The sequence below is a fragment of the Mandrillus leucophaeus genome, unplaced genomic scaffold (assembly GCF_000951045.1).
Source record: "Mandrillus leucophaeus isolate KB7577 unplaced genomic scaffold, Mleu.le_1.0 Scaffold501, whole genome shotgun sequence".
Lineage (NCBI taxonomy): Eukaryota > Metazoa > Chordata > Mammalia > Primates > Cercopithecidae > Mandrillus > Mandrillus leucophaeus.
In genome coordinates, this window is record NW_012105377.1 from 1,808,546 (window position 1) to 1,827,324 (window position 18,779).

General features: G+C 37.8%; 1 protein-coding gene across 1 annotated transcript in view; it reads left to right on the plus strand.

Annotated features, from left to right (window-relative positions):
• The window catches only part of HACE1 (HECT domain and ankyrin repeat containing E3 ubiquitin protein ligase 1), a 135,418-nt gene that overhangs the window by 26,059 nt on the left and 90,580 nt on the right, over window positions 1-18,779 (plus strand). The window contains exon 6 of the mRNA XM_011996088.1: window positions 8,526-8,657. Within this exon, the coding sequence (XP_011851478.1) occupies window positions 8,526-8,657 (132 nt within the window). The remainder of the gene's footprint in view (window positions 1-8,525; window positions 8,658-18,779) is intronic.

An 18,779-nucleotide genomic window follows, 5' to 3' on the forward strand; every position in this document is an offset into this window, starting at 1 on the left:
TTTTTTTTTTTTTTTTTTTTTGAAACAGAGTCTCGCTCTCTCCCAGGCTGGAGTGCAATGGCACAATCCCGGCTCACTGCAGCTTCCACCTCACGGGTTCAAGTGATTCTCCTGCCTCAGCCTCCCGAGTAGCTGGGATTATAGGCACCGCTACCATGCCCAGCTAATTTTTTTTTTTTTTGAGGCGGAGTTTCACTCTTGTTGCCCAGGCTGGAGTGCAATGGTGCTATCTTGGCTCTCTACAACCTCCGCCTACCAGGTTCAAGAGATTCTCCTGCCTCAGCCTCCCGAGTAGCTGGGATTACAGGCATGTGCCACCATGCCTGGCTAATTTTGTATTTTTAGTAGAGATGGGGGTTTCTCCATGTTGGTCAGACTGGTCTTGAACTCCTGACCTCAGGTGATCGCCTGCTTCAGCCTCCCAAAATGCTGGGATTACAGGTGTGAGCCACCACGCCCAGCTAATTTTGTATTTTTAGTAGAGACAGGTTTTCTCCATGTTGGTCAGGCTAGTGTTGAACTCCCGACGACAGGTGATCCATCCCCTTTTGGCCACCTGAAGTGCTGGGATTACAGGTGTGAGCCACTGCACCCAGCCTCTCTCAGCTATTTTAATGGATTTTAAAATGTTGTCTCTGTATATTTAAATAGCATGCTAAGTGCTACTTCTTGGTTTTTTGGTTTTAGGCATCACCTGTTGATTTTCTGGAAGATGAGGCGATTGTTCTCTTTTTCAGCCCCTCCTCCCACCCTGTCATGTATAAGCACTTTACCCTTGTATCCCTCCAATAAAATTACTGTAATTTTAGTTAGATCATTTTTGTGTGTTTTTATATTTTTGACTACACAAAAACTATTCATAGTTAAGCCAAATAGTTGGTTATAGTTGCTTTCCTTTCTTGCATGACATTTTATTTTCCTGTAGTTAATGATTGTCTTTTTTAAAAAATTAAGATAATTGTAGATTCACATGCAGTGCTAGGAAATAATAGAGAGAGAGAGAGATGCCCTGCACTTTTTGCCTAGTTTCCTCCAGTGGTAACATTTTGCAAAATTATAGTGTAATATTACAATAAGAACATGGACATTGATACAATCCATCTTATTGAGATTTCCTCAGTTTTATTTTATTTTATTTTTTTGAGACAGAATCTCACTCTGTTGTCCAGGCTGGAGTGCAGTGGTGCAATCTCGGCTCACTGCAACCTCCGCCTCCTGCGTTCAAACAATTCTCCTGCCTCGGTCTCCCAAGTAGCTGGGACCACAGGCGTGTGTCACCATGCCCGGCTAATTTTTGCACTTTTACTAGAGATGGGGTTTCACCATGTTGGTCAAGTTGGTCTTGAGCTCCTGACCTCGGGTGATCTACCTGCCTTGGTCTTCCAAAATGCTGGGATTACAGGTGTGAGCCTCCGTGCTTGGCCTTCTTCAGTTTTAATTGTATGTGTGTGTATGTTTATGTATTTTAAGTTCTATTCATTTTTATTACCTGTGTAGGCTACCTGTGTAGCTTTATTACCTGTACATGGTATATTTTCACCACCATAGTCAATATTCTGAACATTTCTAACGCCACAGAGATACGTCATGTTGCCCTTTTGTAACCATACCTTTCCCTTTGTCCTTCATATCCCATGGCTAACCTATAGCAACCATTACTTTGTTTTCCATTAGTCATTTCAGGAGTGTTACAGAGATGGAATTATATTGTGTGGAACCTTTGAGGATTGGGTTTTTTTTTTGTCATGTTCCCTGGAGACTTACCTCGGTTATACTTATCAATAGTTTGTTCCTTTATAATGCTGAATAGTATTCCATCTAGTAGTGGATATACCACCATTTGTTTGACTATTTACTTGTTAAAAGACATTTGGGTCACTTCTGGTTTGGGGCTATTATGAGTAAAGCTGTTAAAAACATTAGGGTACACATTTTTGTGTGGACGTAAGTTTTCATTTTTCTGGGATAAATGTCCAGGAATGCAGTTGTTTTCCATAGTGGCTATACAAATTCACATTCACACCAACAGTGTATGACAGTTCCTGTTTCTTGACATCGTCTCCAACGTTTCTTATTGCCTGTCTTTTGGATATAAACCATTTTAACAGGAGTGAGATGATACCTCATTGTAGTTTCTTTGATGATCAGTGATGTTGAGCACCTTTTTATATACCTGTTTTCCATTTGTATGTCTTCTTTTGAGAAGTGTCTACTCAGATCTTTCATTCTTTTTTTAATCGAATTTTTTTTTTATTACTATAGAGTTGTTTGAATTCGTTATATATTCTGGTTATTAATCCCTTGTCAGATGGATAGTTTGCAGTTATTTTCTCCCATTTTGTGGATTGTTTCTTTACTTTGTTGGTTGTTTCCTTTCCTGTGCAGAAGCATTTTAACTTGAAGTGATCCTGTTTGTCCATTTTTGCTTTGGTTACTTTTGCTTTTACTCAAAAGCAGATTTGCTCCAGAAATTTGCTCAAGGGGTATTACTCAAGAAAGCTTTGCCCAAACCAATGTCCTGGAGAGTTCCCCAGTGTTTTATTTTAGTAGTTTCATGTCTTAAATTTAAGTTTTTAGTTCATTTTTATTTGATTTTTGTATATGGCAAGAGATACAGAGGCTAGTTTCATTTTTTGTTTATGGATATCCAGTTTTCCCAGCACCATTTATTGAAGGGATGGTCCCTACTCCCAGTGTGTGTTCTTGGCACCTTGTAGAAAATGAGTTCACTGTAGATGCATGGATTTGTTTCTGGGTTATCTGTTCTGTTCCGTTGGTCTGTGTGTCTGTTTTTGTACCAGTACCATGCTGTTTTGGTTACTATAGCTCTGTAGTATAATTTGAAGTCAGGTAATGATATTCCTCCAGTCTTTATCTTTTTACTCACAATGGCTTTTGTTCTAGATCTTTTGTGATTCCATATAAATTTTGGAATTATCTTTTCTGTTTCTGTGAAGAATGTCATTGGTATTTTGATAGAGAATACATTGAATCCATAGATTGCTTTGAGTAGTATGGACATTTTGACAGTATTGATTCTTCCAACCCTTAGGAATATTTTTTCATTTTTTGTGTGTGCCTTCTTCAGTTTCTTGCATCTTTTTTTTATAGTTTTCTTTTAGATGTCTTTCACTTCTTTGGTTAAGCTGATTCCTAGGTATTTTATTTTATTTGTAGCTGTCATAAATGGGATTACTTTCTTTACTTCTTTTTCAGGTTGTTTGCTGCTGACATCGGAATGCTACTGATTTTTGTATGTTGGTTTCATATTTTGCAGCTTACCTGTTTACCAGTGCTAACAGTTTTTTGGTGGAGTCTAAGTTTTTCCAATACAAGATCATATCATCTGCAGACAAAAATAATTTGACATCTTTCTTTCTAATTTGAATGTCTTTTGTTTCTTTCTTTTCCCTGATTGCTGTAGCTAGGTCTTCCAGTACTGTTTTTAGTAATGGTGTTAAGAGCAAAAGTTAAATCTTCTGAAGAGCAAAAGTTTTAAATTTTGAAGTCAAATTGATCAGTTTTTCACATTATGGGTCATGCTTTTGGTATCAAGAACTCTTTGCCTAGCCCTCGATCCTAAAGATTTTCTCCTATCTTTTTTTCTAAAAGTTTTATGTTTCTGTGTTTCACATTTAAGTCTATGATCTCTTTCGAGTTACTGTTTGCATAAGATATGAGGCTTAGGTCAAGGCTTCCTTTTTTTTCCCCCCTGTGAATGTCCAGTACTAGCACTGTTTGTTGAAAAGGCTGTCCTTTCTGCATGAATGTGGTTTTGCATCTATCTCAAAAATCAGTTGGACATATTTGTGTGGATCCACTTGTGGACTTTCTATTCGTTCCACTGATCTGTGTGTCTCTACTAATCTCTCTGCTAATACCACACTGTCTTGATTACTGTAGCTGTAAGTCTTTTTTTTTTTGAGATGGAGTCTCGCTCTTTCGCCCAGGCTGGAGTGCAGTGGCACGATATCGGCTCACTGCAAGCTCTGCCTCCAGGGTTCACGCCATTCTCCTGCCTCAGCCTCCTGAGTAGCTGGGACTACAGGCGCCCGCCACCTTGCCCAGCTAATTTTTTGTATTTTTAGTAGAGACGAGGTTTCACCGTGTTAGCCAGGATGGTCTCGATCTCCTGACTTCGTGATCCACCTGCCTCGGCCTCCCAAAGTGCTGGGATTACAGGCTTGAGCCACCACTCCCAGCCTGTAGCTGTAAGTCTTAATAACAGGTAGAATAATTCCTCTCACTTTATTTTTCTTTGTCAGGATTGTGTTAGCCATTCTGATTCCTTTGCCTTTCCATATAAATTTTACAATAAACTCGTCTACATCAACAAAAAAACCTTGCTGGAATTTTGATTGGAGTTGCTTTAAACTGATAGATCAATTTGGGGAGAATTGTTATCTTTACTATGTTGATTGAGTCTTTTAATCCATAAACACAGTATGTCTCCACACTTACTTAGGTCTTTGATTTTTTTCATTAGAATTTTGTACAGCACAGTCTGGGGATTTTGTGCATGTTTTCGTAAGCATATAACTATTTCATTTTCTTTGGCATAATTGTAAATGGCATTGTGTTTTTAATTTGAGTTTATGCATGTTCAGATGGAAATGCAATTGGTTTTTGTGTGTTAATTATGTGTCTTGCAATCTTGCTGAACTTGCTTATTAGTTCTAGGCGATTTTGGGCAAATTGCTTGGGATTTTCTACATAGACAGTCATGTTGTCGGCATGTAGAGACAGTTTTTTGTTTGTTTATTCATTTAGACAGAGTCTCATTCTGTCACGCAGGCTACAGTCCAGTGGCACGATCTTGGCTCACTGCAACCTCCGCCTCCTGGATTCAAGCAATTCTCCTGCCTTAGCCACCCGAGTGGCTAGGATTACAGGTGTGCGCCACCACGCCCAGCTGATTTTTGTATTTTTATTTTTTTAATTTTTTAATTTTTTTTTTTGAGACGGAGTCTCGCTCTGTCGCCCAGGCTGGAGTGCAGTGGCCGGATCTCAGCTCACTGCAAGCTCCGCCTCCCGGGTTTACGCCATTCTCCTGCCTCAGCCTCCGAGTAGCTGGGATTACAGGTGCCCGCCACCGCGCCTGGCCGATTTTTGTATTTTTAATAGAGACGGGGTTTCGCCGGGTTAGCCAGGCTGTTCTTGATCTCCAGACCTCAGGTGATTCGCCTGCCTCGGCCTCCCAAAGTGCTGGGATTACAGGCATGAGCCACCGTGCCAGGCCTTTATTTCTTTCTTTTCCAGTTTGTATGTCTTTGATATCTGTTTTGTGCCCTACTGCTTTATTAAAGTTTTCTTATAACTTATTACTATTTCATTACCAAAGTCTCTCTCAGCTTTATAAATATCCTCTTAATAGTATGCAGTACCTTTCATGTCCTTGATTATGTCTTGAAGGAGTCTCTTAAGGAGACTTCTGTGCTCTCTTGGCTGGGTTGGTTGATACCTAGGTCTGCTGCACAGTTGTTTGGAAGGTCTCATCATCATCCTGGGGATTCCTTTTGCTTTTTTCTTGCTTTGGGTTCTCTGTTATATGGGTCTCATATCCATCTTTTCTGGTAACTATTCTGTCATTCTGATAGAGCACAACCCTGACAGTTTCCTGAGAAAAAGTGTGCATGGGAGATGTGTTGCCATCTTGCATGTTTGATATGACTCAAGTCTTTGAGTCTGATTATGTGATTGACGGTTTAGCTGACAATCTAGACGAGACATCATTTTTCCTTAGAATTTTGAAAGCATTGCTTTGTTGTCTTCTTACTTTGTTTTGAAGTTTAGTACTATTTTGATTCTTGATTGTTTATATGAAATCTGTTTTGATTTTTCTCTCTAGAAACTTACAGAATCTACTTTGTCCATGGTGTTCTAAAATCCTGTGATTATTATATCTTGGTTTGGCTTTATTTTATCCATTTAGCTGGATAATATTGAGACCCTGTCAGCCTGAAAACTCATGTAATGGGAACTTATGAGAAATATTCGTAAATTGTTACTTTCATGATTTCTTTTTCTTTTCTCAGTTTTATTTTTTCCCCAACTCCTGTTATTTAGACGTTAGACCTATTCACACTAGCCCTTTAATATTCCTACTTTTTCTCATTTCTTCATTTCTTTTATCTTTTTACTTTTAGGGAGACTTCCTCAATATTTTCTTCTAAAGCTTCTTTTGAGTTTGCACGTCTCTATCATAGTATTAATTTCCAAGAGTTTTTTTTTTTTTTTCCTCGTTTCTTTCAAAAAATAGTATCCTTTTCTCATTTCAAGGACGCAATCAGTATGTTCTCTCTCTGACAGTATTAAATATAGTTTTTTTCTTGAATATTCATGGTTCCTTTTTCCCCCTACTTTTTGCTTTAAAAAATTTTTGTATTTTGTCTTTCAAATTAGATGCGTTTATCAAATGTTTGGTGGAAATGGAAAAAGCTATTTGAAGACTGTCAGCATGAGTGAGGTTTGTTCACTAGGGCCTTCAGTGTAGGATGATCTCCTTGGACATTTGCCTCTTGGACCTTTCCAGTGTCGATCTCTTTAGGCATTTACTCTTGAGCTGGTCATACTCCTCAGAGAAGACTCTTTCAACTGCCCTGAAGATGTTAACAGTCTGTGTGCTGGATAGAGAAGAATGCTTTGTAAAATCAATATTCTGTATTTAAACTTGCACTTAATCTCCCCTTCTTAATGTGGTATTCCTGGTTCAATGTGCCTGGTGTCTCTTACCTAGAGACTGTTTTCAAGCCTCTTGCATTCTATCTGATTGAGGAGGGGCCATTACTGGCCTTGCACAGTTGGGGAGGGTTAGAGATATGAGGCTCTAAATCTTGTTAGATAAACTTTCAACCTCTTTTCAAAAGGTGCATGGTGCTTACTATTGATTCTTGAGCCTTTTGGGAGTCCTGTAATCTGAATCACATTTTTTTTGGGGGGGTTTCTCTAATACTGGTGTAACATTCCAACAAGTCAACAAGTATAATCTGACAAGATAAAAAGCATCATCTATTTTCTTTGCTTCCAAAACTTGCTGTTGTCTCCTCTGTATCTTTATGGATCTAGTCTTTAAGGAAATACTCTTTACTGTCATTTCTGTGGGGTTTAGGGAAGAAGTAGAGACTGATGCATGGATTAAACCTGCCATTTTAAAACAGGGATTTCATGATTTTCTTTTTAATGAAAAAAAAAAATTGTGAAAAATTAATGGATAGCATAGTCCAAAGTTTTAACATTGATTATCTTTGAGTGGTAGACTCATAGGTGTTTTATATATATTTTTATCCTCCTTTTTTTATTTATGCAAGATACATGTGTTACTTGTAAAATATAGGAAGTAAGGGAGATAGCATTGCAATGTTAATTACTTTTTAACTTACCGTTTGCTTCTGGGAAAGGAACAATATCTAATACCTTTTCTCCAGAGACAAGCTATGCATAGAGTCCAGGATTATCTGAGAAGCAGAGTATTTGATGATCGGAAGCTTAGTATACTTACTATTTTGAACCATTGCGAGTTATTTTAAAACAATTTTTTTTTTTTTTTGAGACAGGTTCTCACTCTGTCACCTAGGTAGGAGTGCAGTGGCACAATCATAGCTCATTGTAGCCTCAAACTCCTGGGCTCAAGGGATCCTCCCACCTTAGCATTCTGAGAAACTAGGACCATAGGTGTATGCCACCATGCCCAGCTAATTTTTTTTTTTTTTTTTTTTTTGAGACGCAGTCTTGCTCTGTTGCCAGGCTGGAGTGCAGTGGCACGATCTCAGCTCACTGCAACTGCCGCCTCCTGGGTTCAAGCGATTCCCCTGCCTCAACCTCCCAAATAGCTGGGATTACAGGCATACGCCAACATGCCCAGCTAATTTTTTGTATTTTAGTAGAGACAAGGTTTCACCATGTTGGCCAAGATGGTCTTGATTTCCTGACCTCGTGATCCGCCTGCCTCGGCCTCCCAAAGTGCCGGGATTACAGGTGTGAGCTACCGCGCCCGGCTGCCCAGCTAATTTTTAAATTTTTTATAGAAGCAGGTTCTTGCTACGTTGCCCAGGCTGATCTTGAACTCATTTTATTCAATCAATCCTCCTGCCTCAACTTCCCAAAATGCTGAGATTACAAACATGAGTCACCACTTCCAGCCGCATTGGGTTCTTGATTTTGAAATCTGTGGTAATGTAATCTGCATCTTGATACAGAAATTTTCCTCATATAAAACCTAGTTTCAGCTATTTAGGAGGCTGAGGCAGGAGGATCACTTGAGCTCAGGAGTTTGAGTCCAACCTGAACAACATAGCAAGACCCCAACTCTAAAAAGAACCCCAAACCCATAAATAAAACTTAAATTAAAAAAAGGAAAAAAATTACATGGACTTAAAATACCTTTAGTTTTAAACCATTACATGGACTTAAAATGCCTTTCGATTTGCATGAGCAAGTCACGTTCAGCTAAGAAATAACATTATTTATCTGCTGTTTTTATATAAAACACTACTACACAAACGTTAAGTAACTAAATGGCTTCACAGATACACTGGCTGGCTGTGAATGGGCGGACAGAACTACTCCATGACCTTGTGCAGCATGTCAGTGATGTTGATGTTGAGGATGCCATGGGGCAGACAGCACTGCATGTTGCCTGCCAGAACGGTCACAAGACGGTAAGTTCAGCCATGAGAACTTTAAGCTGCATGTGTTTGTTTTTTAAAATTGAACTCATGAAAAGTTTTTCACTGTGCATATTTGGGAACATGAAGCATAATAGCAAAATCTTATTTTCTGCATCTTATGGACTTTTTCTTTTTTGAGACAAGGTCTCACTTTGTTGCCCAGGCTGGAGTGCAATGGTGGTATCCTAGGTCACCGCGGCCTTAAACTCCTGTGCTCAAGTGATCCTCCCACCTCAGCCTCCCGAGTAGCTGGGATTACATGTGTGAACCACTGCACCTGGACCATATGGACTTCTGATAAATATATTGTGTATGGTTAGAAGAAATAGAAAATAGTGCTTTTGGGCTGGGAGCCGTGGCTCACAGCTGTAATCCCAGCACTTTGGAAGGCTGAGGTGGGTGGATTGCTTGAGCTCAGGAGTTCAGCCTGGGCAACATGGCGAAACCCCATCTCTACTAAAAATACAAAAAAATTTAGCTGGGTATGGTGGCATGCACCAGTAGTCTCAGCTATTCCAGAGGCTGAAGTGGGAGAATTGCTTGAGCGCAGGAGTCAGCAGTTGCAATGAGCCAAGACTGTGCCACTATACTCCAACCTGGGTGACAGAGTGAGAGCCTGTCTCAAACAACAACAACAACAAAAACAGGAAAATAGTGCTTTTATATGTGCTCAAAATATTTGTAATTTGCATTTTGATTTTGTTTCCAATTCATAGGTTTTAATAACCGAATATACTAAATTTTTTAATGTCATGTATTCACACTTAATTTTAACATTTATAATGTTCATTCTGTTCTCAGTTTTAGCAAATAAAACTTCTTATTTTATTTTATCTTTTGCCATTAAGCCTCAATTTTGAGGATTAGATAGTGAGGAAAGTGAGCAATGACACTGGTTAAATAGTATGAGTCAGGTTATCCTATTTTTCTACTTGCATTGTGTGTGGTCCAAGTAACAGTTGTTTTCTTTCTTTTACTTTTTAAAATTATTTATTTATTTATTTATTTATTTATTTATTTATTTATTTTTCGAGATGGTGTCTCGCTCTGTCACCCAGGCTGGAGTGCAGTGGCACGATCTCAGCTTAGTGCAACCTCTGCCTCCCAGGTTTAAATGATTCTTGTGCCTCCCAAGTAGCTGGGATTACAGGTGTGCACCACCACACCCAGCAACTTTTTGTATTTTTAGTAGAGATGGGGTTTTGCTGTGGTGGCCAGGCTGGTCTTGAATTCCTGGTCTCAAGTGATCTGCCTGCCTCAGCCTCCCAAAATGCTGGGATTACAGGTGTGAGCCACCGTGCCTGGCTGTTTTCCTTCTTACTCTAGGTTTCTAAAATCATGCATTTGTTTTAGGACAGTGCTCACCTGTTATTCCTGTGTCCTGACATTTGGCTTTTGAAATTGCTATTTCTCTCTCATTAAGAGACTTTACTGCCTTATATAAAGATTGAAAGTTAAGATTTTAGATTGAGTTTCTGCTTTGCTATAATTTTCTACCCTGTTTATGTTTTTAATTTTTTTTTTTTTTAAACATTTAACATTATTGGTAATAGAATGTACAGGTGTGTGCCAGTAGTCTCAGCTACTTGGGAGGCTGAGGTGGAGAGGTCAAGATTAGGTAGAGAGATCCCTTTAGCCCAGGAGTTGTGGGTCATAGTGCGCTATGCTGGTTGGATGTCCACACTAAGTTTGGCATGAATATGGTGACCTCTCAGGATGCCAGATTGCCAGAGAGGTGAACCAGACCAGGTCAGAAACAGCAAGTCAAAACCCCCATGCTGGTCAGTTTGTGGGATCATGTCAGTGAATTGCCACTGCACCTCATCTCTTCAAAAAAAAAAAAGCATGTAATTTATTTTCTTGCTGACCATAATAACAATGAAACCAACTCAAAGCAAAGTCTGTACCAGTAGCTACAAGGATACAAAGTTTGTTTATTTATTTTTGTTGCCTACTTTCCGTGTCTTATCTCTTGTTGGGAGAAGGGAGAATTCCTAGTGGAATCTGGACTTTCATCTCTTCAAACACTTTTTCCTTAACCTGATTTCAGGATGTATGATCACAATTCACAGAATATTGGACTTCTTCAAGATAGTAGACAAAGGTTGACATTGTCTTATGTTTAATATGGTGTTGAAAAAGTGGAGGGATATAGGATCCTTTTTCTGTTTCCTGGAATTTTTTCTGAACAGCATTGTTCATTTGTATTTTTTGTCTTTTATCATCTGAAAACCAATGCAGTGTTTTCAGGTATATTCTTCTCATTAGTTTTTACTACTTAGAGTCAACATTATTAAATTTAAAAAGTATTCTATATGGAAAAAAAAGATGTGAAATATCCTAATCTTGAATGACCCAGGTTTTTAAGGCACTATTTATTGCGTATTAGAGAATGAGTCTAGCCAATAGCTCTCAGAGGACAGAAGAGCACCTACTTTAATATAAACACCCTTTGCTATAACGGATGAGCGGAGTGTCATTTACTAAGACTTGGATACCCTACCTGTTGCCCAGAAACTTGGATAGGAAAATACTGGGATTCAGATTAGAAAAAGATCTGTAAAAGCTAATTTTAGCTGCTTTGAACCAGTACAGAAGCAAGAATTACTAAGAAAACCTTGTTCAAAACATGTGCATTACAGGCTGCATTAAAAATTTAGAATTGCCTTCTGAAGTTACTGAAAATTAGGTGGTATAAGTATAATATACTCCATATGGTTTACAACCTAAAGCAAATGTGGTAAAGTAATGGAGAATTCCTCATAGTCAGATGCCTTTGAACAATTATATTCTGAGAAGATTTATAGGGAGCCTGACTTCATTGTGGTGATGAGTTTCACAGAATGAGGTTTTGCAGACAGAGTAGAGGAGGAAGGGTAGAAAAAGTCATGTTGACTTGTGGTTGGTTGTAATGGCCAACGGGATTCATAATAGTTGGTCAATTATAGTTACCCGCAATGATCATATACAGGTAAAGGGAATGCTTAGGACTGATTATTTTCTGAATCGTTATCTACGATGATCATATAAATGTAAAGGGAATGCTTAGCACTGATTATTTTCTCAATCATTGTATGTATCTTTATTCCTTTTTCAATTAGGACAAAAGGGAATCTTGAAAAATTAGTCTATTTCTTTGCCTCCTGGCTGAACTATAGTTCTACAAATCTGTGTTCATAGTTGTGCTAATACTGCCTATTTCAGAATTACTCATATATTTCTGGGACACATTCACATCTCAGTGTATAAGCATTAATTGTTTTATCTTGAGTTTGATGTGATTTACTGGGCTATGAAATATGATGTTATTATAGGATAAGGGTTACTGATTTATTAAAAACCATTTGTATATCTTTCCATAAGTTGAACACTGAGTGTATAATTCTTTGTCAGGTATCCTAGTGACTCAGTGGCAAGTCAGTATGGCCTTTTTGTTGTCTCAGTAGCTACTTCTTCCATAAATTCTTTAAAAAGTCTTCAGAACTGATGTCCATGTAGACCTATACCAGTGCATGTAAGTTTCAATATTTTATTTTTAAGCTTAGGAGCTTACATAATTCTGATTATATATATTTTATAGAATAAAATAGAAAACTTTAAATGGGGAAGAAACTCCATTAAGAAATAAAGCACATCAGCTCTTTTCACAGAGGCATGGGTGATAAATCCTCTGAAATTCGCCTTCTCATCTCATTTTAGAGTAAATCTGAGGAGTGCATGAAAACATCTTGAGCAACTAGCTAAGCACCCTTAAACTTTGTAGATTATATAGCTAAATGCTGTATTCTTGCTTCGGTGACAAGAAGTGCTTTTTCAAATTTATATTACATTTTTTAAGAATAAAAGATTTGGAAGAAAGATTCATTTTTGTCATAACTAAGAAATTGAATAATCTTAATTATGATTTCATATAAATGCAGCTTTGCATTAGCGGTAAACATGATAAAGGTCTCATTTTCCTCTTGTTGGAAGGAAGTGGTTTGGGCGGTTGAAGAGTGCACTCTGTTTTTTGTCATTGTAGCATAATAGCACCGTGATTTTAAACTACTTCTATCCCTATTTAATAATGATCAGATGAAAGGAATCATAACAACTTCTTAATAATTTTATTTTTATGTAACTTTTCTTAGATCAACTGTTAAACTCCATTCTTAGCTGTATAATATCAGAATTCTGGTATGTCTTTGGATACTAATTTCAAAAAATCATTTCAAAGTTTGATTATTCAACTGGAGATGATGTAATTTTACTGGTGATATAATTAAGGAAAATGTTGTGAACACTTTGGAAGGCATTTAACAGCAGTAATAACTACTGCTCTTATGATTGTTATTAATATGCATGATGTGATTCTGTAAAAGTACACAGATCAGTATCTAGACCCTTTATTCATTTATGCTTATACAAGAAGCTGGGCCTTGTTGATTTTTAATTTCAGTTTTGGGAAAGTTGAGTAAAACCTAACACTGTTCTCTGTAGGTATAATTTATTAATACTCTTTGGACCATAAATTAAACCTAGTTTTTGGTAACTTTTTCTTTAAGATTTATAAATGTGTTGAATTGCCAAAAATGATTAACTACAGTCTTCTCAGAATAACGTGGATTTAGAAACCATAGAGAACTGTCAAATAGTTCAGTCTAAAATTCTGTAAGTTAGATTACATGGCAGGATTAGTTAGGGACTAATTTGTAATTTATTTAAAAATAAATTTCATTTTTATCAGAATAAACCTGATTAAGTTTTTGTAACTAAATACAAAGCTTCACAAACAATAGAAAATGATAGTTGAACCCTTAGTATAATAGACTATATTAGATAGAACTGACTGCATTTTTTAACTAAAATCATAGATTTGTTAAGAAACAGTGCTCAACCCTACATTCAGTCAGCTCTCTTGGTGTCTTTAGCCAGCTTCCAAGTTTTTCATCCATTACTGGACAGCCGTGCAAACTTAATTGAAAACATTTTCCAGACATTAATTGGATTCAGCCTTGAGGCATAAAGGTAGGTAGCCTAACATTTCAGAGTATATTTCTAGGGTCAGAGTAATTGTATTTATTCTAATGCTAGAATTCTCCTTTAATCATTTCTAAGAAGTTGAAGCAAATAGTAGAAAGTTCTCCACAACTAGATGATAATGATTTTTACTGGATACATCGTAAGAGTTCAAAGTTCTTAATAGGTGAAAGTGGACAGGTTTCTAGAAAAGATGTGTGTAAACCAGTCACTGATTAGTGAGTTGGGAGTTTTACTTAGTGTATAAGCTATTTGTGCATTGCCATAACTCATGTCATCAGAATTATTTTTAATTAATTAAGTAAGGACACTTTGTTGTTTGGTCTCCTTTTAGCTAGTGATAATACCACAACTTTGATTTTTACTTAGAGTTTTATTATTGAATATCTATTCCTTTTTACTTTGATCAGTGTTTTGAGAGTTGACATTGATAAAGTAGGGCTGCCCTGGATTTCTTGCTTTGTAATTTATCAGTGTATTGGGCACAGGTGGTCTTGATTAGTCACTGCCTTCAATTAAATGACTTGAGATTGACCTACACATTAGGTTTGTACGTTCGTTTTACTCAGGATATTGTTTTATCACTTGAAAGGTTATGAAGTCTGTTGAAATATGTCATTTCTTCTTAAGGCTCTCTTGAAGGCCATATGAAAATCCCCTATGCTTTCCTTTTTCGGTTCCTCCACAATAGTTTCTTATTCTGTAAGGAGGAGGGAATCCCATTCTGGATAATCAATGACTAGAATAGTTTTTTTGGTGGGTAGAGAAAGGGCAGAATTGGGCCGGGAATTTGCAATTCTAAATTTTTTAAAAAGTGTGCTTTGTCGATCCAATTTTGGACATATAGTTCTTAAGATTATGTATATTAATGTAGTGTAGCTCTTAAAATTATATTAATTTGAAAAATACATAGGTAATCAGCTATCAGTCACATATTTATGTTGGCATGCTTTTACATGTTTACGTTTAGTAAATTGTAAGCTACTGCACTTAATTTTAGCAAGTAAATGAGAAGCCATATAATTTTAAAAATAGAAGCTGTGACCATCATTGTAAATCACAATTGTTAGGTTTTTTGGACTTCATGGCTTATAGATTAGTGCAGTTTTCACAAAGGTATTTGTGGGATTTTAGGGGCAAGAAATTTGCTAAAATGAATTGAATCCAAATCATAGAAAATCCTGATTTATTTTTCTGGATAGCACTCATCACCATCTAGTACATTACAAATTTTGTTTATTTATATCTTGTCACTTTATCTTCCCTTTCCACTATATACGTCATGAAGGCAGGTTTTTTTGTCTGTTTTGTTCATTGTTTGAACTCGAGTATCTAGAGTAGGGCATAGCACATAATTTAGAGCAGTGGTCCCTAACCTTTTTGGCACTAGGGACCAGTTTCGTGGAAGACAAGTTTTCCACAGTTAGAAGTCGGGGGGATGGTTTCGGGATGAAACTGTTCTACTTCAGATGGAACTTACGCCTAAATCTTTCATGGGCAGCTCACAATAGAGTTCATGCTCCTATGAGAATCAAATGTAACTGCTGATCAGACAGGAGGCAGAGCTCAGACAGTGATGTTCACGTGCCTGCCACTCACCTCCTGCTGTGTGGCCTGGTTCCTAACAGCCTGGGGATTGGGGACCCCTTATTTAGAGTAGTGTGTAACACACTATCTAGAGGAGGGCATAGTACATAATGGGTATAGATTTTTGTTGAAAGATGGTAGAAAGTGGTGGACAGTGTCCAGGTTCTTGGCATTTTGAACAAAGAATTGGACAAAGTGCACAAACAAGTAAAGAATGAAGCATCAAAAGCAGGTATTTATTGAAAACAAGTACACTCCACAGGGTGGGAATTGGCCCGAGCAGCTGCTCAAGGGTTTGGATACAGAATCTTCTGGGGTCTAAATACCCTATATACGTTTCCCATTGGCCACTTGGCATTCACCTCATGTAAATGAAATGGTGGCCTGCAGTCAATCAGAGGTCACACCCCTATGTAAACATCTGATTGGTTGTGGGAAGCAACTCATCAGAGGCTAAAGTGAAGTTAGGAAGTTGCACTTCTGTGCAATTGAAGACTTGGCCCTTAGTCTGATTGGTTGCACATAGCTACCTTCAGTTAGTCTGACTGGTTGCTGTGTGCAGCCAATCAGAGGTTGGTTGCTATGTGCAACCAATCAGAGGCTGAAGTGAAGTTACAGAGTTACACTCCTATGCAAACATCTGATTGGTTGCTTTTTGCAACCTATCAGTGGTACTTTCAATTTCCCATCTGCCTCGCAAAAGAGGTGGGGGTTTGAAAAAGGGAGTAGTCTCTGGTCCTTTTGTTACTTAAGCGTGGAAAGTTAGGGTTTTCCTTTCAATTTATTTCTGGAAAGTCAAGGTGAAATGGCCTTAGGTTCCCTGCCTCCAGACCCTATTCTTCTGCCTCAAAACCACTCAAATGCAGTATCATTTTGATCAATATATTCTGCCATTTTCTTTGCATTTCTAAATGTCACTTTTTTCCTTTTATATCTTTAAGTGGAGTATATATTGATAGTGCTGATTCTTACAAGAGGTTGTATCCATTTGTATCTATTGCTGAAAATATCTCCTTTTGAGAATCCTTAGGGATTTTGAAAGTTTAATCTAGAATTTATTCTCTTGAATTATGTTGTGCCTTATGCTTTGATACAATTTAAAACTCTCAGGTAGTGTTGTTTCTTCAAGAACTTTTATATATTTATTTTAACTTAATAAATGCTCAGAGTACATTTTCTTCTACCTAAGTTTTAACCTTTGGGCACACACGAACAGTTTTCACATAGTTGGAAACATTGATTATCTTGTAGCACTTTGGAAGAGTGTATGTGGAGTCTTGAAACTCCGTTGTTAAATTCCAGTTGTTAAGACCAGGCAATAAATACCTCATTACAGTTCTATATACCTATTTGTCATTCATAATATCTCAATATCGTATGTGTGTGTTGTCAACAAGAAAATAATTTGTTATTGTGGTTAGACCTTTTGCTTTACCACTGAAATATTGTTTCTCTGGATTATTTGAGAATGAGAATCCATTTTGCACACTAGTGTATGTCCAATTAAGGAGTAGTAAGAAACTCAGGAGGGCTCACCCTCCGAACAAGTCTCAGTAGAAACAGCCAGAATAGTAATAGGATGGGTTAGATAATTGTTAACAGCCTCTGTCCCCTCGCCTAACACTAATTAGACCTTCCTTATTCTCCTTACTACTCATCACTGTGCAGTCTGCTAATTGTTGAGGTGAGTACATTTTAAGTTCCTTCTGTACTTGAATTATCTTTACTTGCTGTCCTCAGAGAAATGACTGGAGAGTTTTTTAAAACTGTGATTCAGATTGTCTGTGACTTTCTAGCAGCTTTTCTTATTATGCCATTTAATCAATAATTGACTGAAGAGCTTTTTCAAAAAGAAAGCAGCAAGCAAACATCTTTTTTTGTTAAGTCACAAAGATAAATGACTTTGCACTCATTTCAGTGCTGCAAGGCAATTTTTTATTCTTTCAAATTCCTTTATACATTTTTATCCTTATTCTAAGGGAAGTAGGTTTTTCTGTTTTTTGATTTTTATTTTTTATTGGGGGATTGGAGGAACATTTTATCTGCAAGTGCAGCTATTGAAAACTTTACTAAAAATATGTTTCTTTTAATAGTTGCATATATTGAGGATCTTAATTGGGCTTTTTTTTAAAAAAAATAGAAAAGTAGAAAGATTTATGAATGGAAAATAAAATACTGGAACAAGTAACTTCCAATTTGTTTTATTTTTTTTTTGAGACAGAGTCTCTCTCTGTTGCCTAGGCTGGAGCAATGGCTTGATCTTGGCTCACTGCAACCTCTGCCTCCCGGGTTCAAGCGATTCTCCTGCGTCAGCCTCTGAAGTAGCTGGGATCACAGGCACCCGCCACCATGCCCAGCTAATTTTTGTATTTTTGATAGCGACGGTGTTTCACTATGTTGCCAGGCTGGTCTTGAACTCCTGACCTCAGGTGATCCACCTGGCCTCCCAAAGTGCTAGGATTGTAGGTGTGAATCATCGCGCCCAGCCTCCAATATTTTAATCAAGTGTTTCTCTCTCTTAAAAAAAATTAATGTCTTTGTAGGATATATTAAAAGTCATGGCAAGAACCACAATTACTTTTTTCACCAACCACATACAAGGTTTATATTGTAAATCACGCTTTTTTTCTAAGACTTGCTTCGAGTTTATCTCACCAGTTTTTTGAGAACAGTAGAGGAATATGTTAGTCTAATGGCTAAATTGTTTTTATACTGTAAGCTCTACAGTATAAATAGAAATACAGAAGCACTATAAAAAATATATGGTTAAAAATACCATTACTTTTTTTTTTTTGGAGACAGAGTACAGGCTGGAGTGCAGTGATGCGATCTCCGCTCATTGCAACCTCTGCCTCCTGGGTTCAAGCAATTCTTCTGCCTCAGCCTCCTAAGTAGCTGGGATTACAGATATGCACCATCACGCCAGGCTAATTTTTGTGTTTTTAGTAGAGACAAGGTTTCACCATGTTGGCCAGGCTGGTCTTGAACTTCCAACCTCAAGTTATCCGACTGCCTCAGCTTCCCAAAGTGCTAGGATTACAGGTGTGAGCCACCACGCTCGGCCTTCTTTTTTATTTTGTATTTATTTAGAGATAGGGTTTCACTCTGTTGAACTGGATGGAGTGTAGTGGTGCGATCATAGCTCACTGTAACCTTGAGCTCCTGGGCTCAAGTGATTCTTCTGCCTCAGCCTCCCAGGTAGCTAGGGCTACAAGCACACACCACTACACCTGGCTAATTTTTTTTTTTTTTTTGAGACAGGCTGGAGTGCAGTGGTGCGGTCTCAGCTCACTTCAAGCTCTGCCTCCTGTGTTCACGCCATTCTCCTGGCTCAGCCTCCCGAGTAGCTGGGACTAGAGGCGCCTGCCACCACACCTGGATAAATTTTGTATTTTTTTTTAGTAGAGACGGGGTTTCACCGTGTTAGCCAGGATGGTATTGATCTCCTGACCTTGTGATCCGCCCACCTCAGCCTCCCAAACTGCTGGGATTACAGGCGTGAGCCAC